This window comes from Ostrea edulis, chromosome 9 (assembly GCF_947568905.1).
Source record: "Ostrea edulis chromosome 9, xbOstEdul1.1, whole genome shotgun sequence".
In the NCBI taxonomy this organism is placed as follows: domain Eukaryota; kingdom Metazoa; phylum Mollusca; class Bivalvia; order Ostreida; family Ostreidae; genus Ostrea; species Ostrea edulis.
Window position 1 is genome coordinate 68,598,042 of NC_079172.1, and position 26,369 is coordinate 68,624,410.

At 37.3% G+C, this 26,369-nt stretch overlaps 1 protein-coding gene and 5 non-coding genes across 6 annotated transcripts; 1 reads left to right on the forward strand and 5 right to left on the reverse strand.

Annotated features, from left to right (window-relative positions):
- Positions 1-4,938: 4,938 nt before the first annotated feature.
- Trnap-agg (transfer RNA proline (anticodon AGG)) lies at positions 4,939-5,010 on the reverse strand. The gene has a single exon. It is a non-coding gene; the product is annotated as a tRNA-Pro (tRNA).
- Positions 5,011-5,462: 452 nt separating this feature from the next.
- Positions 5,463-5,534, forward strand: Trnap-ugg (transfer RNA proline (anticodon UGG)). The gene has a single exon. It is a non-coding gene; the product is annotated as a tRNA-Pro (tRNA).
- Positions 5,535-5,747: 213 nt separating this feature from the next.
- Positions 5,748-5,819, reverse strand: Trnap-agg (transfer RNA proline (anticodon AGG)). Its single transcript has one exon. It is a non-coding gene; the product is annotated as a tRNA-Pro (tRNA).
- A 704-nt stretch (positions 5,820-6,523) lies between these two features.
- Trnap-agg (transfer RNA proline (anticodon AGG)) lies at positions 6,524-6,595 on the reverse strand. Its single transcript has one exon. It is a non-coding gene; the product is annotated as a tRNA-Pro (tRNA).
- Positions 6,596-11,134: 4,539 nt separating this feature from the next.
- On the reverse strand, positions 11,135-11,206 carry Trnap-agg (transfer RNA proline (anticodon AGG)). The gene has a single exon. It is a non-coding gene; the product is annotated as a tRNA-Pro (tRNA).
- Positions 11,207-24,690: 13,484 nt separating this feature from the next.
- On the reverse strand, positions 24,691-25,896 carry LOC125658566 (uncharacterized). Its single transcript, XM_048889851.2, has one exon. It carries the CDS (start codon positions 25,894-25,896, stop codon positions 24,691-24,693), a length of 1,206 nt encoding a protein of 401 aa, XP_048745808.2.
- Positions 25,897-26,369: the final 473 nt, after the last annotated feature.

Consider the following 26,369-nt stretch of genomic DNA (forward strand, 5'->3'; position numbering starts at 1 on the left):
CCTTGTTTGAAGCACACATCCATATATGCGAATGCTATATGTAAAACTTATACGGTAGGCCTACCAATTTTGATGCACCAGATGCGCATTTCGACAAATAATGTGCTATGTACCGCAAGTCTTAATTTTCTACCTTAAAGATGATCCCTAAAAATGTTTTTAAAAAGACTGGAAAATGGAAGGGAAGTCTGGGAGACATCCGTTTCAGTGTGCTAAAGCAATTCTTCCTACTTAGAATTTGTAGGTGAACCAGGTGTCGTAAGCTCAGGGGTACGACAAAGTGTCCATCAAATTGAGTGGTTGATTGTATATTGTTTAACGTCCCTCTCGAAAATATCTTATTCCATTGCCGCCATTTGCCGGTGAAGGGCTGCAAAGTTTAGGCCTATACTCGACGCTTAGGGCCTTTGAGCAGGGAGGGATCTTTATCGTGCCACACAGGGCATCGGTTTACGCAGTCTCACCCTAAGGACCGCCCCATTTAGTCGTTTCTTACGACAAGCAAGGGCTACTGAGAACCAATTCTAACCCGGATCTCGCGATCTTAAGTTTGGCGCGGGCATGTCACGACTAACGATCTACGTTACAAAGCGAACATTCTACCACTGAACTACCGCGACCGGTGTTAACTCGCCGTACGTAGTATATTGTGTAAAACTTGAGGTGTATCGAAATCCCTACGTTTTACGTTGTTGTAGATGTTCAGGCAGTTGAACCACTTACCAATCATAGGATCCCGTAAGGATTCGTGTTAGGATAGGTCCCCAGAACCCCTTGATTGTCGTAAGGGCGGTCCTTTGGATGAGACCGAAAATTTGAGGCTTCATGTCGCAGCAGGTGCAACTCGATAAAGATTCCTCCCTGCTTAAAGCCGTATGCGCCAATCATAGGCTATAATTTTCCAACCCTTCACTGGCAATGGTGAAAAATTCTCGAACTGGACCAACCAATCACGAAAGTAAGAGGGGGGATTACCACGAGTCGATTGTTTGTATCTTGTTTAACGTCTGGCGACGGTCTTTCGAGAATTTTTCACTCATATGGAGACGTCACCAAGACCGGTGACGGGCTTCAAATTTAGGCCTAAGTTCGGCGCTTACGGCCATTGAGCAGTGAAGGTTGTTTAGCGTGCCACATCTACTGTGACACTGGACATCCGTTTTAAAGGTCATCTCCGAGGACCCGTGACATTCACACCTGATGCCGAGAGTCTGACGATGGAACTGTCACTACCTATTTTAACGACTTAGATCTGTCGCGGCCGGGATACGAACCCCGGGCTTCCCCATGCGGTTGCTTGTCGTAGAAGGCGACTAAATCGGGCGGTCCTTCGGATGAGACCGCAAAGTGTCACAGCAGGTGTGGCACGATAAAGATCCCTCCCTGCTCAAAGGCCACAAGCGCCGAGCATAGGTTTAATTTTTCAGCCCTTCACCGGCAGTGGTGACGTCTTCATATGAGTGAAATAATCTCGAGAGGGACGTTAAACAATATTAATCAATCGTAATTGTGAGTTCGAGCACTCCTCATGCCATAGACCTCTGACGTAAGCACAGGAACCGATCGCGATAGCCTAGTCGTGGTTTTCTGGCCCGCTCGTACCATGGCTGTGTCAGTGTTATACTTAAAGGGGCATGGGCACGATTTGAGCTGAAAATAAATCCCATAAGCAATACAAATTAGATAGTTGGGCAAACACGGATCCCTGGACACACCAGAGGTGGGGTCAGGTGCCTAGGTGGAGTAGGCATCCCCTGTTGTCCGATCACATCTGCCGTGAGCCCTATATCTTGATCAGGTAAACTGAGTTATCCGTAGTCAAAATCAGTAGGCCAAGAACGGTCTAACAATGGGTATGAAACACGTCAGACAGCATTTGACCCAATGAAATGTATTGGCAAACTAGATCGTTAGAACGACCATAGAATTTGTGAAATGTCTACTTTAAACGCCTGTTGAAACTCCGGCCTGTTTTACTATGTGATTTAAACGAAATTGAAGACGATTTTGTTCTGTCGTGTCCTTATTACATTATGGTATACGACGAATGCACAGCAAACGATATTATTTTTTTACTCGACCATCCATGTTTAAACTTATGCACCCTTTTTCAATAAGAAACAGAAAAACCGTGTAATTTAGCAAGGTTTTTGATAAAGGCACCAAGCCTAAGATTGATTGATTAAATATTGTGACTGCAAAATTTAGGCCTATGCTTGGCGCTTATGACCTTTGAGCAAGGAGGGATCTTTATCGTGCCACATCTCCTGTGGCACGGGACCTCGGATTTTGCGGTCTCATCCGAAGGACCGCCTCATTTAGTCACCTTCTACGACAAGCAAGAAATTACTAGTATATTTTAAAGGTTTTATATTTGTTCATCCACCATATTTGGTCACATAAATAGTTTTACATTAAATTACACTTACTAGTACATTGTTACTTGATTGTCATATATTTGTATTGGTCCCGTGGGGGTCCGAGTTAGAACAGGTCCTCAGTACCCCTTGCTTGTAAGAGGCGACTAAATGGGGTGGTCCTTCGGATGAGAACGCAAAAATCGAGGTCCCGTGTCACAGCAGGTGTGGGACGTTAAAGATCCCTCCCTACTCAAAAGCCGTAAGCACCAAGCAATAGGCCTAAATTTTGCAACCCTTCACCGGCAATTGTGACGTCTCAATGAGTGAAAGATTCACGACAGGGACATTAAACAATCAATCAATCAGTTAATTGTTTTACATCAATGAAATGTATCTCAAGATTTCAATCAACGAAATCAGCTATAGGTGAACTATAATGACAAAACATGATACCAACAGTCATGTGACAAATGATAATGTATTTACGTGAAGTAAATCAGATTCTACGCACTAATCTCGAGACAAACTATACTATATCAAATTTATTCAATATAAGAAACTGTTAATTTGCAGTGGTAAAAACGATGTTTTATGTGAAAGCAGATTTGATTTCGGCAGTTTTTATTTGTTTCGCTGGTTTTTTTTTTAAATTTAATTTTTATTCTATTTGCTCTAGGAATTCACTCGTACTTGAAGTATACTTCCAGTACTTTAAACATTTACATGTAAAACAATGATATTTATGATGTTTATTTTTTAAAGGAGCATTATAATAAAAAGGAATTATGATATGTCATTAAAAACCAAGACGAATTTTGAATTCTCATTTGCAACATCTATCATGTCTCCTGCTGGTTTTGAAGTTGACTCGAGATGATTTAGAATTGTTGACTCGATGATTTAGAATTGTTGACTCGATGATTTAGAATTGTTGACTCGATGATTTAGAATTGTTGAGACTCGATGATTTAGAATTGATGACTCGATGATTTTTCTGCGATTCCTGACTGCTCCGACAGGGTAGTAGATGTGTGTATGCGAGCTGCTGTATTTCGACATATCTCCTTTAAGCTCACGTAATTGGCCGTTGATCTGCAGTCAATGAATTGAAATAATTCTCGTCTCTTAAAAAAAAAAGTTAATACCAAATATGTTTGTCGGAGTTACTTCCCTTTGTCCTATCTCGTCTTAGTAATGTTTTATTTCCTCATGACATTTAATTGTTCATCCCGTTCTTTGATGATTTTCAACATAACCGGAACAGCTTCTGGTTTTAAACGATTTGTATCTTAGAATGTAATCTACTGATTCTGTAGTTAAATTCCTTTCAAACTGCTCTGGCAAGAAATGGTGTTTGTTTGAAGCGTGGGCAACACAGACCATGTATGATAATGAATAATGATATGTATAATAAGAGGCCGTCCTTGTTATGTATAATAGAGATACTCTAAGAAAGACTGGGTCCCCTTGTTATGTATAATAGAGAAAGACTTGTACCTAATTTCGCAAATGAAAAATAATTTTGCAAAGGTATTTCATACTGCCTGCTCTGCCTTTCATCTTGCATTTAGCCTTTTCGGTATTGTCACCAGACCATTTAAACGATCTTCGAAATTATGCTGACTTTCAACGAGATTGATGATACCCATGTAATCCAATTCTCTATTCCTTTGTTAATATCGTCTTTGTACGTATGGAAGGGGGGGGGGGGGGGGGGGACTACGAGTGTCCAATGGACCCAGGTTAATGTCAACTAAATAAATTTGTATTTTTTTGGAATGGGTTCTCGGAAATCTCAGGAAATACTGGAAATTTATTGACGAAATTAGGTGAAACTCAAGATTAATTTCAAACAAGTCGAAAGCAGAATTCAGTGTAAATGTCTTTATTTGATTATTTTCATCGCCGAAATCGGTTTCCTGTTACAGGAGTTATAAGCATGAAGGTCACGTTTACGTTCAGTGGACCTGTGATTGGGACGTAATCGGGGTGATAAAACGCCATGCTTTTCTACAATATACATATATGCCTTCTGGAAATGATAGGAGTCGGAATCGTTTTACTAAATAGTAAATAAACTCTGTAAATCATGGTTCGTATCAAATATAGCACCAATGTTCTCGTAAAATTGACGGGCTTTATTACTTACCCATATCGTGACCTTAACTCCCTGTTCGTCCGTGATAATTACAAAATCAATGTTTTGGGGAAATATTCACGTGTGTATGTGTACTTAGCTCCTTTTGAAAATCCCCGTGCACGTACATGTGCATTAAGATAAATTTTCCCCACTCCTTTGATATGGTTTTCTCAATCTACAATAAACAAAAACAATGGACATATCTATTGTGAATTTTAAAAACGCACTAAAGATCGGTGTCGTCTGTCCATTTCTGTAACTATAATCGACCTAGAGAAACATCTGCCACTTCATTTAGTAACGTTTTATTTCCTCCTTGAACTATAAATGTATTGGAAGAGCTATAAATGAAAGAAAGAAAAAAACGAAATGTTTGCTTGTTCGACGGTAACAAAATGTTCGAAATGTTGCGTATTGCATTTGGGGAAAAAAAGGATTGGGCTCGTCCGGGATTTGAACCCGGGACCTCTCGCACCCTAAGCGAGAATCATACCCCTAGACCAACGAGCCAGTTATGTGAAAGAAAATTAATTCAGTAAATGTTGTCTAACTATCCTTTGCTCTGGTGGAAATTAGTTTATCAATCAATCTGCGATTGAAATACGTTTGATAGAGGTATCATAAATTGGAAGATATGGTTGGTAGCACTTTAAATGCACGAAATCTTTATTTAACGAAAACTTGTTATATCACTCGGCACACCTTAGTCGCTTCCTACCTTCATCGCAATATCTCGGGGTTTTTCATAAGTTGAAAAAGCTTGAAAGATCGACAACTCTTGCTTTCCTTATAACAAACCCATGACTGCATCTGTGAACGTACGTACTATTGAAATATTTGTGAGGCAAGAAAGAAACGTGTTTGGTTTGTTACACATGGATCTCGGAAATATTGAAGTAGAAGTTATTTCTAGGGCTTATTCTGCTTGATATGTTGACTTTATAATCAGATTTAAACATCGTGGCTCGTTGGTCTAGGGGTATGATTCTCGCTTTGGGTGCGAGAGGTCCCGGGTTCAAATCCCGGACGAGCCCTATATTTTTTTTTTATTATTTCAATCTTTTCGTTTTATGTAATCGTAAAAAATTAGTGAATTCTAAGACATTTTATGGTAAAATTTAAATTTATCGTTATCTTTTGTGAAATTGTCCTTCTGGAGTTTATAAAAACGAGTGAGAAATTTTTTTAACTCCAACATGCTTGGATTCTCGAGATATTACAGTCAATATTTTTTCAAAATGAGAGATGGGCTCGTCCGGGATTTGAACCCGGGACCTCTCGCACCCTAAGCGAGAATCATACCCCTAGACCAACGAGCCATATGTTATTATTCGCTTTCCACAATCTTACAGGTGCGGTAGACTAACGGAACCATATGATTTGAACGTCTATCTGATAACATGATATACACTATCATTGCATCATGTTCCGACATTGCTCATCGTAAATTTTAAAATCGAAAACCTTTCATTTTTAAAAAGGTTGAAACGCTTAAAGACAATAGAATTGAAACAGGCAGTGGCTTTTATTTCTCCACCTTGTTGTAAAACAAGAGAAAACATCCCACATCGGTTGTCAGAACATGTGTACAAACAAGAATTAAAATCCCGATTAGAGTGAACGAGGCAAAATTTTTTTTTATCAAGATCAATGATGATATTATGTTTTAGACAGCGAAGCAGATTATTTAAAAAAGAGAGAAAGAAAAAAAAAAAAAGATTCTCACTTTGGGGTTCAAATCCTGGACGAGCCCTATGTTGTTGTTTTTTTCAATCGTTTCGTTTTATGTAATCTTAACTAAGAGGATCCATAACACTTTCTGAGTACTTTTGAGTGTTTATTGAACGTTTACAGTGTATGTGGTGCTAAAATTAGTGAATTTTTAGACATTTTATGGTAATATTGAAATTAATCGTTATCATTTGTGAAATCGTCCTTCTGGAGGTTATAGAAACGAGTGAGAAAAATTTAAACTTCAGCATGCTTGTATTCTCGAGATATTACATTCATCAAAATAAGTGATGGGCTCGTCCGGGATTTGAACCCGGGACCTCTCGCACCCTAAGCGAGAATCATACCCCTAGACCAACGAGCCGTATAGAATTATATGTAATCGAGAATCTTACAGGTGGTAGACCAACGGAACCATATGATTTGAACGTCTACCTGATAACATAATTACACTATCATTGCATCATGTTCCGACATTACTTGTTGTAAGCGTATCAAGACTAACAAACTTATTATTTTAAAATCGAAAAACAGCAGTTTTAAAAGAGTTGAAACACACTTAATGCCAAAAGAATTGAAATTGTAAATTTTAAAATAATAATAATAAAAAAGCAAACAAAAAAAAAAAAAAAAAAAAAAAAAAAAGGTTTTGTCCAACAATCTTGTATACTTATAATATATTGCGTTCAAATAATTTCTCAAAATACGAAATGGGCTCGTTCGGGATTTGAATCCGGGACCTCTCGCACACTAAGCGAGAATCATACCCCTAGACCAACGAGCAATATGTTAGTATTCCATATCGTCAATCTTACAAGTGCCGTAGACTAACGGAACCATATGATTTGAACGTCTATCTGATAACATATTTACACTATCATTGCATCATGTTCCGACATTACTCATTGTAAGCGTACCAAGACTAACAAACTTATTATATTAAAATCGAAAAACCTTTCATTTTTAAAAAGGTTGAAACGCTTAAAGACAATAGAATTGAAACAGGCAGTGGTTTTTATTTCTCCACCTTGTTGTAAAACAAGAGAAAACATCCTTCGCACTGACGATGTGGTTGTCAGAACATGTGTACAAACAAGAATTAAAATCCCGATTAGAGTTTTTTTTAAAATCAAGATCAATGATGATATTGTTTTAGACAGCGAAGCAAATTACTTGATGTTCTGCCGGTACGAAATTTGATCAAGTTTCGCCTGAAATCCGAGTAAAATAAGGCGTGTGCCAGTCTAAAAGTAGGCATGGTAATGTTTATTAAGGATATGCGGAACAAATCCCCCCCTCCCTCCATAAAAAAAAACAAAAAAAACAACAACAACAAAACAACATATAGTAAATACAATATAAATAAAATGCCAAACTTCGGTTGTTCAAGGAATGCACAAATACGATATGAAAACATAGAGGGATAGGCTGACACAAAGATGACAAAGACATTCTGACGAGACCTATAATTCCGCCCAGTGTCGCTGTTAGGGAAGTAATTAAGGAATTTACATTCTTCTTTGTGGATAAAGACATTCATGATAGATCTATCAGTCCTTGCTGTAAAACCATGCTCCAATAACAAATTTTACTCCCTCACCATCCCTACCTGAAACCTAGCATCAAATGAGTTAGTTAACTTTGTGCTAGTCTACGAGCTACTGGTCTGTGGATCTGCGATCCTCTAAAAAGAGGCGGGAAAGACCGTGATAAAACTGTTACCTTGAATGAAAATACATCTGTTTCTGAAACGCGCAGGTTACTCAGAAGTTCTGGGAGACTCCTGACATCGGCAGTTGCACTACGTGCATCGTATTCTTTACCGAAAATTTTTGACTCCAAATTTTGCTGTTTGTAATTTCCAATACCACTCTTGAACTTCCTTCTCTCTAGTTTCAAGGTATCGATTTATCCTGTTATGTGTTTAAGGAATTCTGCCACCAACTTCACTTAATAAGACTGGAACATCGTATGCAGCATTGTGACGACCAAAAAGTCGGGACTCTTCTTTTTCCTAATATATCAACCGAGAAAGTGTATCTTTACTGATAACCGGTTTTCCATGATGGTACATCTGATCTGTTTTGGAAGTCGAAAATGAAAGTTGTTATGGATGAAGCTGTTCCCGATAGTGATGTACGGCATGATGTATTGGTTAAAAAGTTTCTCGCCATCAAATGCAACCAACTTGGTTGTATGAGATTGTCTTGATAGACGTGTAAGGAATAGCACCTTAAAATTTTGAAATGTCAGTACATGTATGTTAGAAGGATTGTATCCATATTTAAATCTAGCCGTATTTTGCGGACACTATATCCCATTTAAATCCTGTGATATTTCTAACTCGCCGGAAACTTACAGCTTTGGTATTTTCACTCCATGCATCACATTCTGAATGCAGTTTTAAAGACGTATTTGCAAATTCAAGAAGTGTGTAGTTACATTGGTTTTTCTAGGATGCTTGATCTTTAGTATGACCTGGCCTGTTTTCTGTTGTTATCTACAGTTACACTTTTTGTACATCATACAAAACTTACAAGCATATAATATTTTACAAACCTGACTTATGCCAATTTGAAATAGAAGCGGCATATTAATTAAAGGGACTGGTTCACGATTTTTGAACACAATATATTTTTATTTTTGATGTGAAATATTAAAAATATAACTCATTTAATGTTGTCAACCAACATTTTGACCTACTGAATGCAAGATTAAAAGCAATATCTGTGTTATGTAAACAAAGACTCGAGTCTTTTTATGTAAACAAACAAACCGGTGAAATATCAATCTTGTAATATAAAGCATCTTAATTTTGCATAATCACAAATTTTCACTTTTAGATGACACATTTTACCCGAAGAATGCTTGAAATGTGAAAGATATAATAAACTTGGATCGATATCCATTTCTTCTGAAATTTTCGTAAACAATAACATACCGCAATTTTTGTTTACAAAACAAATAATGAACTCTCTAAAATGAGCTTCTGTGATAATGTATAACCTTAATTTTTATGTGAAATCATTTGAACACATTAGGCAGTAGACTCTGGTCATTAAAAGTGAAAAACAAAATTTTGGGGAAAATCGTGAGTCAGCCCCTTTAAAACATAGTGATCATTAAAGTGTGAAATAAAGGGGGAAAAGCACTGTTATAAAATGATACCCATCCCTCCACGGATATTGATTGATTGATTGTTTAGCTGTTTTTCTCCACACTCAACAATTTTTTTCAGTTATATGGTGGCGCCCAGTTTTTATTGGTGGAAGAGAGAACTCAGATACAATGTACCTGGGAAGAGACCACCGACCTTCCGAAAGTAAACTGGGAAACTTTCTCACTTACCGGCGGGAGCGGGATTTCTTACTGCTTATGCCGCTTCATTAATTACCAACATTTCTCTATTTTCTCAGTAACAACATCATTTAGTCGTGCTTCTTGTGGAATAGAAAAATTGTGCTTTCTGCTCCACCAAGAATATAACTTCATATAATCTTAAATAGCTAAGTAGACAAATATTACTTTTAATATGGAAACAACGCTGGACCATAAATACTGTAGATACGAGAAATTCATCATTTGTAATTTTGGTATATCCTTTATTAGCATCTTTCTGGAAATAGTACTCTTTATTCTTAAATTGTCTAACTACTGTATATGTAAAACGTTTCTGAATCAATCAACACGCCATTCAAATATTTACGTTCCCATGCTTTTTTTTTTTTTTTTTATACCGCTACCAGTCCTAAAATCTATGAAATAATAAAAGGAATTGTGTATTTTGAATTCTACAGTCAGTAATACTGATTAGGTATCGTTTCTGCTCTTTTTGTCTAATTTAATTTCCAATTTCCCCACCCTTTACAGCTAGTTTTTCGTTATCCATGGGTGGTTGCAGGTCACCAGGTCTGGACTGTATTAGCCCCTAATCTTGCTATGTCTTCTATGAAAAGAAGAGACAGCAGTTTCAAGTACAACGTATAGGCAGCTAAGAGTTATGTTTTACCCGTTCATAGCCGTAATTTTCTTTAGTGTCCACTTCTCCACCTTTCAAATGGACCCTACTCACATGCTGCTAGGAGATTTGGTTCCGTAAGGGCGGACTTTTCTCCATTGTTTACATACAGGTTGTAGTGCGATATCCTTGACCCAGGCGTCTATGATGCCATCAATTTATCCTTTGAACTAACAGGCCTACAAAAATCAATTCTAGAACCACATTTTCATACTTATTCTGTATATGAAACAGCATTTAAGAGCATTGTTTTAGGTCAGAAGTGTTATAGAATATCTGTCTAAAAAGGCCGTTCATGACTCCATTGTTAAAGAATGTACTTTCAGTGAAAAAACCCACTAACTAAAAGATAAACATTACACGAAAAAATGACTGTCAAACTTTGCGCCATGATAGATGCAGAATTATCGCATGTGCAATAGCCTAGTCTTAAAGTTGCGAATAGTCGGATTTTCTAAGTATTTCGAGGCTCGTTGGTCTATGGGTATGATTCTCATTTTGGGTGCGAGAGGTCCCGGGTTCAAATCCCGGACGAACCCTATACTTTTACTCATTTTATTTTATGTAAGGCAATTCCTAAATTGTATCTAATTCATAACGACTAGATAATCTATAACACCGTGTGGATAGCTTGAGTGTTTATTATAAAGGCAAGTTTACAGTGTATGTAGGCCGTCGGAAGTTTAGTGATTTCAGAGACTTATTTATGGTAATATTGAAATAACCGTAATATACGTTATCAGGTGTGAAATTCTCAGCTTCGTCTCCTTGTAGGTTATTGAAACGAGTGACAAAAATTAAAAAAAACAAAACAAACAAACGTTTCGTCCAACAATCTTGGATACTTAATATATTACGTTCAAATAATTTCTCAAAATAAGAGATGGGCTCGTCCGGGATTTGAACCCGGGACCTCTCGCACCCTAAGCGAGAATCATACCCCTAGACCAACGAGCCGTATAGCATTACACATAATCGAGAATCTTACAGGTGGTAGACCAACGGAACCATATGATTACACTATCATTGCATCATGTTCCGACATTACTTGTCGTAAGCGTATCATTATTTTAAAATCGAAAAATGTGGCATTTTTAAAACAGATGACACACACTTAAAGCCGACAATACATTGTCAATTTTATCTCTGCACCTCTTGTAAAACAAGAAAAAACATCCTTCGCACCGATGCTGTGGTTGTAAGAAAACGTGCACAACCTATTATAGAATCCCGATTAGAACGAGGCTCAAAACGAAACAAATTATTCGTTGTTCTGCCCGTGCGAATTATGATTGTGTCCCGCCTTAAGTAAATTACGGCGTGTTTCAGTCTAAAAGTAGGCATAGCAAGGTTTATTAACGATATGTGGGACGATGTAGCAACAACAAAAAATAATAATGATAAATAAATAAAACACTACTCAGTATTCTTTTTTCATGAATCCTCTACGATATATATACATTCCATGACTACTTTCCAAGTATGCAGGGGTGATACTAAGATTCGAATTATCCACCTGTTTGAAAATTGTGAGTATTTCCAAATTCATTCCAATTTTCAATGATAAAAATATATAATTTGATGGTATTTTCAAATTTCCTACCACAATAATCATAAGAATATAGGTAGAACACATTGTAAATAATAATACCATGTACAAGGTGAAGATCACGAACAGTGATCAATCTCATAACTCCTACAAGGAACCCACAATAGAGAGTTCGATTGATTGATTGAATATTCGATTAGTAAACGGTTGGTTGGTTGTATATGAGAAGATTTCACTCATATGGAGACGTCACCACTGCCGGTGAATGACTGCAAAATTTAGACCTATGCTTGGCGCTTATGGCCATTGAGCATGGAGGGATCTTTATCGTACCATACCTGCTGTGAAACGGAACCTCGGTTTTTACGGTCTCATCCTAAAGACGGCCCCATTTAGTCGCCTCGTACGACAAGTAAGGGGTACTGAGGACCTATTCTAACCCGGATCCCCACGGGACTAGAGAGTTCGACAAACGCGGACCCTTGGATATACCAAAGGTGGAAACGGGTCACACTTACCGTGAGCTCTATATCTTGATCGGGTAAACGGAGTAATCCGTAGTCAAAATCACAGTGCCAAAAACGACTTAACAATTGGTATGAAACACGTCAGACAGCATTTGACCTAAAGATAGGTCGTATTGGCAAAATAGATCCTTATAACGACCATATAATTTACAAAATGATATTGTTGAAAACCATGCAACATCAACTCGTTTGTCAGCATCTTGTCTCGATTTTAAAACTGCTCATACGCAGAGCAAGCTTTTGCGTATCCCATCAGTTGAGAGATTAAGGATTATCTCCCTCATGCATACCTCTTATCCTTAGACGAATTTGACTGCACTTTTTTTGGCACGCTGTTTGTGGCTATAATAGCTCTAAAACTTCATTGTTATTTTGGATTTCAAACATTTCGGTTGAGCATCACTGAAGAGACATTATTTGTCGAAATGCGCATCTGGTGCAAAATTGGTACCGTATAAGTTTTACATTATGACCCCTGGGTCGAGGCCTCTGCTGGTGGACTGTTAGTCCCCGAGGGTCTCTACAGCCTAGTAGCTAAGTACTTCGTTACTAGCTTGAAAATACGGATGTATATTTAATTGCTGTTATAAAATTTAGAAATTCATTTCAAAATTAAGGATTATCTCCCTCATGCATAGCTCTTATCCTTAGACGAATTTGACTGCACTTTTTTTGGCACGCTGTTTTTGGCTATAATAGCTCTAAAACTTCATTGTTATTTCGGATTTCAAACATTTCGGTTGAGCATCACTTGTCGAAATGCGCATCTGGTGCATCAAAATTGGTACCGTATAAGTTTTACATCGAAACACGATATGCATGTGAATAGAGAAAAGTTCAGAATTACGGGTGAAAATTGGTACTCAAAATCAGGATAGTCCAGATACTAAACGAAGCACTGCTAAAAATCATTCAATATTATTTTCCACGCTCGCGCAATTAAATGTGAAAGTTTCCCAGTTTACTTTCGGAAGGTCAGTGGTCTCTTCCCAGGTACTTTGTATCTGGGTTCTCTCTTCCAACAATAAAAACTGGGCGCCACCAGATAACTGAAAAATTGTTGAGTGTGGCGGAAAACAGCAAACAATCAATCAATCGTTCTCTCTCATAAAATCAGTCGGCATTATGCCAACCTTAGAAAACACCAAACTTCAGCTGTTCAACGAATGCATAAATACGATATGAAAAGATAGAGGGACAGACTGACACAAAGATGAGGAAGACATTCTGACGAGACGTTTAATTCCGCTGAATTTCACTGTTAGGGAAGTAAGGAATTTACGTCATCCTTCTTTGTTTGTATTCATGTATAGTCCACTCCTTGCATTATGCTCCAACAACACAGTTTTTTTTCCATCTTCACCATCCCTACCTGAAAGGTAGCATCTGAGATAGTCCATTTTGTGCTAGTCTACGAGCTACTGGTCTGGAGATTGATTGATTGAATATTGTTTAACGTCCCTCTCAAGAATCTTTCACTCATATGGAGATGTACTGGTCTGGAGATATGTGATCCACTAATAAGAAGCGGGAAAGACCGATATAACTGTTACATTGAATGAAAATACATTTTTTCTGAAACGTCCAGCTTACTCATCAGTTCTTGGAGACTCCTAACCCTAACATCGGCATTTGCACTACGTGCATCATAATTATTACCCAGCACTAAATATCAGATTTTGCTGTTTGTAATTTTCAATACCACTCTTCTTGAACTTCCTTCTCTCTAGTTTAAAGGTATCGGTGCATCCGGTTATGTGTTGAAGGAATTTTGGCACCAAACGAGATTCACGTAATTTCCTCAGGAAGACTGGAAAATCGTATGTAGCATTGTTATGACCAAAAAGTATGGAACTCTTCTTTTTACAATTCTATGAATGAAGTTCTGTATTCGATAATGTGTATCTTTACTGATAACCGGTTTTCCATGATGGTAAGTCTCATTCGTTTGGAAGTCGAAAGTGAAAATTGTTATGGGTGAAGTTGTTCCCGATATTGTTTGATGTGGCATGATGTATTGGTGACAAAGTTCTTCGTTATCAAATGCAACCAACTGTGTTATATGAGATTGTCTTGATAAACGTGAAAGAAATAACAGCAGAAAATTTTAAAATGCTTAGTATATTAGAAGGATTCTATCCAAATCTTAGTTAACATCTGCTTTAAATCTAGCCGTATTTTAACGAGATTGATTTGTTCGTTATATTTACCTTTTCATGTAGATGTTATTATTATTTAATTTACAATGTGTTCTAAGAGAAGAAAAAGAAAGAAAAAACCATTAAATTATATCTGTATTTTTTTTTTGCATTGAAAATTGGAATGAATTTGGAAAATTCACAATTTTCAAAAAGGGGATAATTCAAATCTTATTAGTGTTACGGTTCCCTAATTATTCCCGTTACTATGGATAACTCTTTCTGTGGAAATACACAGTACAAGTTTAATAATACTTCCTGCAACATACTGGACTATAAAAGACAAATAATATGTTTTATTAATTGGATATTTTATTTCATCACTTGATATATTTACCATGTTCATCTTTGGGACGAGGTTGGTAAATAACGTTACCCCGAAATTCCTCGATATCTTACTGCACAGATATACATTCCCAAACCATGATGTAACTATTTACGATTGCATTTGTGTACAGAAAGTTCATCAGTCATAAGAACTAAACGTATCTGATAGTAATTACCAATTATTCGCGCCCTAGGGTACGTGTTTTCTTTCGTCGGTCTGATCGGCATGGTAGCATATCATAGTCTCGTGCAACTAGACGCTGCGTTTTCCGTCAATATCCGAAGAGCATCGTAGCTCAGTGCATTGGTTAAAGCATTGGGTTCATGAACCACAGATCATGTGTTGAAATAATTTTATGAAAATAATTTTTTAAAATCCAAATTTGCATATTTCCTGCCTTTTTGGCATAAATACCTATTATATATCATCATATCTTTTATGATTAAATCAATTCATTCGGATTTGAGAAACTATTTCTGGGTGTAGTGAGCCACCTTAAATGGCGAATGATGCAAAGCAAAGTAAAATTATTTTATTATCGGTATACAGTAAAAATAATTACTTCATTGAAAGAAATGTAAGTATTCTACAAAATGAGAAGGACTATAAAAATATATTGATACATAAATTCATTTTATTTATGTTTTTGTTTTGCCTTTCCACTTTTATAGTTACCCTTGGGAATCTTAGCCAAAAATGAGAACAAAATGAATGACATGATTGAGATACTCAAACATCTACAAAACTATCTGCCAAATGCAAGGTGAAGATAACGAACAGTGATCAATCTCATAACTCCTACAAGCAATACAAAATAGATAGTTGGGCAAACACGGACCCCTGGACACACCAGAGGTGGGATCAGGTGCCTAGGAGGAGTAAGCATCCCCTGTCGACCGGTCACACCCGCCGTGAGCCCCACATCCTCATCAGGTAAACGGAGTCATCCGCAGTCAAAATCAGTGTGCCAAGAACGTCTTAACAATCGGTATGAAACACGTCAGACAGCATTTGATCCAATGCGAGGTCGTATTGACGAACTAGATCGTTATAACAACCATAGAATTTGCGAAATGCTGACTTCAATCGAGACTGTTGAAATCTCTGTACCATCAACTTGTTTGTCAGTAGCTTACTTCGATTTAAAAACTGACTATACCCAGAACAAGCTCTTGCATATCGAATTAGTTGAGATATATAAACACCATATGCAGGTGATAATGGAATATTGCTACATAAATGTGGGAAGTTGACGATGGAGAAGCTGAAATCATCCCGTTTGTCATACAGTTGAGTTGTCAGTTTGCCGTTAATGTCTACTTTCAATAAAATATCTAAGTATGAAGCAGAAGTGGACGACTCTGTGGTGTCCTTTATTTCGAGCTCACAGGGATATATCAAATCGACATATGAATGAAAGCATATGGTGTTTATATATCTCAACTGATTCGATATGCAAGAGCTTGTTCTACGTATAGTCAGTTTTTAAATCGAGGTAAGCTACTGACAAACAAGTTGATAGTACAGGGGTTTCAACAGTCTCGATTGAAGTCAGCATTTCGCAAATTCTATGGTCGTTATAACGATCTAGTTCGTCAATACAACATATCATTGGGTCAAATGCTGTCTGATGTGTTTCATACCGATTGTTAAGCCGTTCTTGGTACACTGATTTTGATTACGGATAACTCCGTTTACCTGAACAGGATATAGGGCTCATGGCGGGTGTGACCGGTCGACAGGGGATGCTTACTCCTCCTAGGCACCTGATCCCACCTCTGGTGTGTCCAGTGGTCCGTGTTTGCCCAACTATGTATTTTGTATTGCTTGTAGGAGTTATGAGATTGATCACTGTACGTTATCTTCACCTTTCAGTTAAAGATAACTTTTGTGCAACTGGTTCCTGGTGACTGATAAGGCCTATGGTCCTCTTGTTCAGCCACTGAATTAGAATGTTACAACTGGAATTATGTCTACCTTCTTTGAGAGGGAGACATATTGTTTTCGTACTTTATGTCCGTCCATCTGTCTGTCATAAAATCTTGTGAACGCTTCTCCTCCTATATGGCTTATTGGATAGACTTGAAACTTTGTACAATGCTTCAATGCCAGATGTGCATATTGTAGGTAGAGGATGATTGAATTGTTATCCTGAAAGTTAAAGTGGATCTGAGGAGTGGAGACTGTAAATATATATTGGTTGTAATCACTTTTTCCTATGGGGGTTATAGGAGATCATAATGTTTATGTTCCTGCTCATGCTTTCTCACCCATACCATGCAGTAAATTAAGGGGAGGAGGTTGCACTTCCAATTTGGGGAGCTGGGGAGACAATCTGTAGTTAATACTCCATAAAAATGTAATGAGGGACCAATCACAGAAGCAATTTTAGATAGTGCGGCAACACCCATAGAAGTGAAATAAATGTGAAATACACTTTTTCTTTAAATTCAATATGTATGAATGACTATTTATAACCCCTGAATAGAGGTCTATTTTCAGATGTTAATGAAGCTTGATCATAGAATCATCAATTTATTTTATCAAGACTGTCTTTGTTAAACATGATGAACTAAATTAATTTTATAAGTCTACCTGTTCATAAAAAGTCTAGTATTGTAAATGTTAAAAAACAACTATTAAAAGTTTTAAAATTGACTAGTATTTTAAGTATTAAAAAACGAGAAAATGTGTCTCTACGACACTGATGTCTTAGATATTTGTTACACTACGGCTCATTGCATTGTTTACAAGGATGTTATGGAATGACAACTGGATCCTGTGATCTTAACCTTTGAAAAAAAAAATAATAGGGTTCTATGTCGTTCTAAAAACTATGTACCAAGTTTAATAAACAGTCATCACTGAATGAAGTTAATTTTAGAGAGTGTCCAAATGCTATAGAATAACAACAACTTCTTTGGGAAAACGATAATAAAAAGCTGAAGGACTCGATCCATTTCTGACAGTTGAAGACTTTTATATCCCTCTCCAAATTTGTGTATTTAAGGTGGTACCCAACACCTAAAGGAAATAACTCTGTAAAAATCAGCTTAACTTTTTAATTCGATTTGATATCAAATTTAGAGCATCTCAGTGATAAAAAGTTTGCTTGATGAAATTTCTATATATCTATTGAAATTATTCAAATGAAAATGTGTGGTTGAAATTTCTTGAAATTTAATATAAATTTTCCTTCATTGGTCAAAGTAGATGAGTATAAGACAAAATCTAAAGGAAATTAAATTAGCAAAATTTATGCTAGTAATGGGGTTGGGTAACCCCATTAAAATCTATAATTCTGTAGTCATAGTTCAACATAAGATGACAAATACTAATATTAACAGGTAGAACAAGTTTTAATGATTGGAAAAATATTCTTTAAACTTCAACACAAAATACAGTTCTAATCTTTATACAAAAAACAGCGCACAACCAAAACTATATACATTGTAGATTGTCCAAACGCTAACTTTGGCACTTTATACTCCAACATTAAGTCAATTATTTGAGTTGGCATGCTACACAACAATCACCGAATTTTTTACATATCAAATCACCCAGGGTGGACACAAAACTGAAAAAAATAATGCCAATCCGAATAAGTTGTCAATTTGAAAAAGACAAATTCTATAAAAATGGCTATTCAAAAATTGGATAAAGCATTTGTCAAATTTAATTGTCATATGACTGTTCAAGAGAGGCCATTGCATATTGCTTTAAAAAAGTCACTGACTGTTGTGTATACATCGGTAACAAATACCTAGAATTCAAAACCATGTCTATAAAATAATAGGTAAAACTAGCTGCAAATCTCTGAAATTCAATGTCATGATTTTGACTTTCTAAACTTTTGAGGGAAAAGTTTTTCCAGTGTCTCATATAAAGAAGTATCAGATATATTTCTACTTTTGATTTCCTTGTCCACAGCAACTAAAAAGTCTGCCTTAGATTTTCTTCCAGTGTGTGTTGGCTTTTGAAAGTGTGTATGCAATAATACCTTTAACTCAGCAATTGTTAGTAACAATATTGGACTGTCTTTAAAACTATCTAACAATTTCTTCTGCTTTAGTTTATTTCGTTCCTTTTCTTTGACATCTTCAACATACTTCACTATTCTGTCTTCTTTTACTCCTATAAGATTACTGATAGGTGCAAGATCTGAGCTTGACAATATATCTGGGTCACTCTCCATCAAATACTTCAATTTTTTTAGGGCATGAAAAAATCTAACTGCAATAATGTAGCCCTCTCTGATTTTTTTTTAGGGAGAGGGCTACAACTCCTTAGGATCTCCGTAATGGTGCAAATGCAGGAGTGATTCACTTCCGCAACATTTGCGCTCATTCTAAACATTTCCTGACTTTCTTTACGTAAATAAAATGATATTCTATGTTTCTTAGTCAATATATAAATTTACAACCTGCAACTTAAGATTTGTGAGGCTCTATGCTACCGTTTTCAACAATTTCGATAAATTCCAATTTCTCGATTCATATTTGTGCGCCATGTTTGATGTACTGAAGTTTCAACTTCCGATTGTCAAGTCATTTGCATATGCCATATAAAGTAGTATTTACATCAATGGACAAGTATGGAGGCGGAAGCTATTTCGTCGGTATTGAAAAGGTTTGAATTTAATATCAAGTTAAAAACCGAACAGCAGAGTGTAAATTCTTTCTGCAACAATATGATTTTCCTTTCTTTGTCGAAGTGGCTCAAGTAACTACATTTTTGTGCCGATTGTCAATGTTAAGCTTTTTCATTAGATCCACCTACGGGATTTCGCGATAACAAGCATGGCGGAGCAGACGAAGAATTTTGCATGTTGTACATTATATTTAATGAAAAACACCTTTATTAGACATGCCCGAGCACAAAGTTGGTACTCCTTTTGGTGTAAACAACATTTGGGACTAATACACAGAGTTTATTATCGGTTATTCATAAAATTATTTTGCACCATTACGGAGATCCTATGGAATTGTAGCCTCATCCCAAAAACGTCAGAATAAAAAAAATTGGATAGGGCTACATTATTGCAGCTAGAAAAAAAATCAAAAACCGTTTCAATGGACCACGAGCACGTTTCATTTTCCATATTGGACAAGGGAGATAATCTAATTTCCGGTCGCTATAATTTTAGAGTCAAACCGGAAACGATAACCGGATCGCGGAACCTCATCGACCGAGATAAAATGAAGACAGAAAACGGCGTTTGTTTCACATTCTACTTTCAACCCTTCCCTTCTCTTGTTGCATTCCTCTCAGTTTCGGTAAAAAAAATAAAGATTTTATCAAAACAACCACCCACAGATGCAGTTTTCTGGCAGTAGGTACCCACCATATATGCAATTTTCTACCAATGACAAGCACCCATAGATTTTTATGCCCCCCTTTGAAAAAGAGGGGGCATATTGTTTTGCACCTGTCGGTCGGTCGGTCTGTCTGTCGGTCGGTCTGTAGACCATGTGTTGTCCGCTCAATATCTTGAGAACCATTCACTTGATGATAATGATATTTCATATGTGGGTTAGTTATGAGTAGAAGAGGATCCCTATTTTTTTTTTTTAGGTCAAAAGGTCAAGGGTCAATCTATTCTGGACATAGGGATATAATGTCCGCTCAATATCTTGAGAACCCTTTGCTTGAAAGACATCAAACTTGGCACACTGGTACATCCTAAGGAGTAGATGACCCCTATCGATTTTGAGGTCATATGGTCAAAGGTCAAACTGGACATAGGAATATACTGACCATTCAATGTCTAGAGAACCCTTTGCTTGACAGACATCAAACTTGGTACGCCAGTACATCTTCAGAAGAAGATGACCCCCATTGATTTTGAGGTCACATGGTCAAAGGTCAAGGGTCAAACTGGACATAGGAATATACTGTCCGTTAAATATCTCAAGTACCCTTTGCTTGACAGACATCAAACTTGATACACTGGCACATCTTCAGGAGAAGACGACCCCTATTGATTTTGAGGTCGCATGGTCAAAGGTTAAACTGGACATAGGAATATACTGTCCGCTCAATATCTTGAGAACCCTTTGCTTGACAGACATCAAACTTGGTACACTGGTACATCTTCAGGAGAAGATGACTACTAATTATATTAAGGTCACATGGTCAAAAGTCAATTGTCAATTTGGGCATAGGGATATACTGTCCGTTCAATATCTTGAGAACCCTTTGCTTGACAGACATCAAACTTGGTACACTGGTACATCTTCAGGAGTTGATGACCCCTATTGATTTTTTAGGTCACATGGTCAATCCACTCTTGACATAGGAAGATATTGTCTGCTCAATATTTTGAATTGATGATACTACTCTCAATTAAATGATGTGTGTGTGTGTATAACCCTTTCCAATTTTGCACCATGGGGGGCATATGTGTTTTACAAACATCTCTTGTTTTTTAATTGCCGTCCCCGGGTACCTCATATGTTTTAATGGAACAGCCCTTATGGAGAAACTACATGTATCGTATACATTTTCTGTGACTTTTATTTACAAATATATTTTTAATTATTTAGTTGATTATGGACAAATATTTTAAGCCCGAAAGTTGCAGAGATGCCACCACACTTTACCAACTGAAGAACCTTGTGAATCGCAGGAATGTCTCCAAACATGTTTCTTCAAAGTATCATGCTGCAAGTGACTTCATTGATTTAGTAACACACTGCCATGTAATTGCTGCATGTTTAGAATACTGTGGGATGGAAAATATTGAGAGCCAATGTAAGAAATTACCAACCGCAATACGAATTGCAGATGAAAACATGAAGAAGAGAGTATTACGTCAGTTAGTAGGTGAAATTGTTGATGCATTTTTCTTGAATGCCATTACTGTCAATGTTGACAGAATTGAAGATCCAGCATCAAACATGGATGGAGCCCCTATTGCACAAGATGATGTTATTCATAATTATGCAACCAATTTCACAAAAATAGGACTTCTTTGAAAGGTTTCCGTTCATGCCACAATATATGGAGATGGCAGTAGAATGTTGCGGCATTGGAAGTATGCCATGTTGCTCTACCACCAAGGACACAAATTCAAATACTGTTTCGTATTATCTAAGCTAGTGAAAACAACACGTCTTGTCATTTCATCGTTACTTGTTTATCTGAACTAACCGTTTACTTTTACAACAACGTCATAGCACGTCAAAGTCATTATGACGTCACATACACCCACACAGCAATACATTTCGCGACATTCTCCGGCCACAGAAAGCGCATAGTATAAATTTTACACAATACATATATATAATAAGTATATTGTCAATGTTCTACAAGTATCTCTCGGCCAAAAGTTTGTAACAGTTTCGGAAAACGTCTATATATTATAGCAGTTCATAAATTAAATTCGAATAAAGTTCTATACCAAGGTATAGTACGTCTCCGTAGTACACAAAGTTCATCACAAGGTGAGGTATATCTAAGGAAGTTCTAGAGGATAAAGTTTGGTAACTGGTCGCGTTGTGATTTTGTTTGAAGCAGTGTGGATTTTTGCTGCACGTACTAATCCATCGTTTCCTGTAATGAGTTCATCTATCTTAGCTAACTTCCATTTCGTACGAGGCATATTCTCGTAGACTTGAACTATGTCACCACCCTTAATTTTGGTATCGTTTTTCCCCGAAAATTTATGAAACTCGCGTAATCCCGTTAGGTATTCCATTCTCCATCGTTTTAGAAAATGTTGTAGAACCAATTCTTTTCTCTCCAATTGTTTATTTGCTTCGGTATGCGTAATGTTTGTATATTCCTGGGATATTGACACTGATGGTGCAGTTTTCATTCGTCCATATAAGAGATGAGATGGCGTTAACGGCTGTAAATCTTGAATTTCAGATGAAACGTAGGTTAACGGTCTGTCGTTAATAACGGTTTCTATTTCGCTTAAAATAGTACGGGGGTTCTCTTCGTGTATTTGAGCTTTCCCCAGGACCTTTTTCAGTGTAATCTTTGTCATTCCGATTAGTCTTTCCCACCAGCCACCATACCAGGATGCTCCCTTTGGAATAAATTTCCAATTGATGTTGCAGTTTAGAGTTTGCACTATTTTTGCATGTGCAGATACGAATGTTGCGGCGTTGTCCGAGTACATCGTTTGAGGGGAATTTTTACTGCTCACAAAACGTCTAAATGCCAGAATAAATGAATCCGTTGATAGATTTGGAATTAGTTCTAAATGAATAGCTCGAGTCCACGCACATGTAAAGAGACAAATGTACATTTTCCGTTGAGTACCATTGTCCTTTACATATAAGGGTCCTGCAAAGTCTACACCTGTAATATGAAATGGCACAGAGTCTGTTACTCTATCTCGTGGTAGATGAGGTGGGTCAGGTTTCGAATATGGTTTCCCAATTATTTTTTGACAAAGAACGCATTTTCTCAACAAGTAATTCACGCATTGTCAGATCTGTGGAATCCAATATTTCTGTCGAATTTGAGTAATCGTCTGTGATGATCCCGAGTGTAATCCCTTGATATGGGTATCCAAGACAACTAAATCGGTAAATTTATGTTTTTTGGGAAGCAGAATTGGAAACTTTATTTCATCATTTAGTGGTGAATTTCCGATACGTCCTCCACAACGTAGAATTTTAGAGTCGTCCTGAAATAAACGCAATTGGTTTATTATGGAAGATTTGTATATTTTCCCCTTCGTAAACGACAAACTGTTTATTTCGGAATGAAATTCGTGAGTCTGAACTCCGAGAATCCAATGTTTCAAAGCTGAATCGATTTCCTCAGACGACAATTCCTCCGCCTTTGAGATACCAGTTTTTCTCATCCTCAAATTGTATCTTCGTTTCGTTTTACAATTTGAGATAAAACGCAACACATAGGCGGAAACGCGTAGCAGTATATGTAACGTATTGAACCTGGTAATGTCGACGATCCTATGAATTCCAGTCGCGTTGACACTTGCTGAGGTGAAAATCTCATCAACATCTGTATCAACTTCCAACAAAACTGTGCGATTTTGAGGTTCCCATACTGGCCATTGATCCTTGTTATTTAACCATTTTGGTCCATGCCACCATAACGCTGACGTTTTCAATTGTTCCGCAGACAAACCACGAGTTTGTAAATCAGCAGGGTTCGTATCCGTTGGTACGTATTTCCATAAATGTGGCGCAGTAAGCTTTAAGATTTCACTTTTTCGGTTCTCCACAAATTTGTTGAGAGATTTTGACGATGACAGCCAATGTAAAACAACTTGACTATCACTCCAGTAAGTTACTGAATCAAAATCTAGGCATATACTTTGTTGAACATTGTTTGCTAATCTGGCTCCTATGACAGCGGCCATCAGTTCCAGCCTAGAAAGAGTGATATTTTTTCAAAGGCGTAACCCTGTTTTTTGCTATTATCAACGTTGCATTTTCTCCGTTGTAAATATACACACACGCTCCATATGCTTTCTCACTCGCATCCACGAACACATGTAGCGTAGACGGGTGATTTTGAGTCGATTCGTTGAAAAAATGTCGAGGGAGTTTAGTTTCCGCTAATGCCGATTGTATATCTCGTGACATATCAATCCATTCCGAATGCATGTGTTCCGGTAATATCTCATCCCATGACAGTTTTTGCTTCCAAAGTTGTTGCATCAACAGTTTTGCCCTTATCGTAACCGGTCCGAGAAGTCCAAGTGGGTCAAATATAGATGATGACTGACGTAGTATTTCACGCTTACTGATAAATCTTGACTCTGTGTTACTGACTTTCTTAGCAAATGTTAGTACATATGTATGTCCTGTTCTGGATCCCATCGCATTCCAAGAATTTTTGTCTCTAAGTCTTGATCAATAACTGCTTCTGTTTTCGCTGTTTCTTGAAGAACTGTGCTGTTGGAGGCCCAGGAGGCCCAAGAACAATTTTCGCGATTCGTGAAAAAATTTCCGAGCATCATCTTCTGTGTTAACACTTGTTAGTATGTTGTCAACATAAATGTCCCGTCGTATGGTATCCGTTGTTTCCGAAGGATTATCTGAAACGTGTTTCATCAATGTTGCACTCAATATGAATGGCGAACAAGTTGCTCCAAATAAAACAGATCTAAATCTACACGCAATGAGTGCATTGTTTGGATTTCGTGGATCTTCCAACCAGAAAAATCTAGTCACATCTTTGTCGTTCTCGTCCAGGTTTATTTGAAGAAACGCCTTTTCGATGTCCGTTGAAATTCCGTATTTCTTTGCGCGAAAACGTGTCAAAATTCCCGGTAAATCGATCAGGATAGGTGGGTCAGATGATAGACAATCATTCAGACTTGGTGATGAGCCATCTTGTCTACAACTACAGTCATAAACTATCCGTATCGGCGTTGTGATGGAATCTTTTTTCACTGGATGGTGAGGAATATAATGTATCTGTTTTTTAGTAGAAATTTCTTCTGTAGGCACTTTTTCCACAAAACCACGACTCTCTTGGTCTCTAATGATATCTCCGTATATTTCTAGCATTTTTGGCTCTCTCGTTAGGCGCTTCACAACGTTTGCTGTTCTCTTTTTTGCAATGTTCTCGTTTGTTGGTAGTTCCGGATATTCATTTTTCCATGGTAAAATTGCATAATATTTATTGTCCCGGAAGTATATATTATTTTCTTGATAATGCTTAATTTTCGCATCCATACTTTCGTCGTTTTCTTCTGTCGATATGCCTAACGTCTCCAATTTCCAGAACCTTTCCAAATCGTATTCCACATTTTCTCGATGTGATAAGATATGCAACGTAGCCGTTGACGCTCCTTGGTTTGTAGATTTCCTGTTTATAGGTCCAGATAGAAGATATCCTAACTTTGATTTGACGGTAATCGGGCCATTGCCGCGTATATTGTCTTCCACAAAACTCCAGTAGTAATCCGCGCCGATTAATAATTGAACTTCGAATTTGTCGTTGACAGCTAAACGGTGTGCTAACTTCAAATTCCTGATGTACGGTAGCTTGCAAACTTCCTTCATGCACATTTCAATCGGAGCTGCTATTTCCGGTACAATAACAGCTTCCATGTTGATTTTGTGGTTGTCTTGAGTATGTACATCAATACGAATTTTCTCCACATGTCTGACTAGCTTAACTTCTTACCACCGAATCCAGTTATGTGAAGTTCCTCGACTCCTAACGATATATAATCCAACGTGTTTGCGAATCTTTGGCAAATAAATGTTCTCTGTGTTCCTTCATCGAATAAAATGTTACATTCGTAACAATTTCCGTCACCGTTAGAAACCGGAGCAACTGCAGTTTTCAATAAAACTTGAGGTGGCGACACCTCCGAAGTAGCGTGCATTGCCGTGGTATCATTATCGGATTTCCTTTCCGTAAGACTAGTAGAACCATTAGAATTCGGGGCCACTGTAGTTTTCGATAAAACTTGTGACGACATTTCTGTAGCCGCGTATATGGCCGCAGTTTTCGTACTCGGTTTATTTTCTGAAACCCTGGCGTGATTTCCTTCTTTCACGTAGCATATACTCGTGTG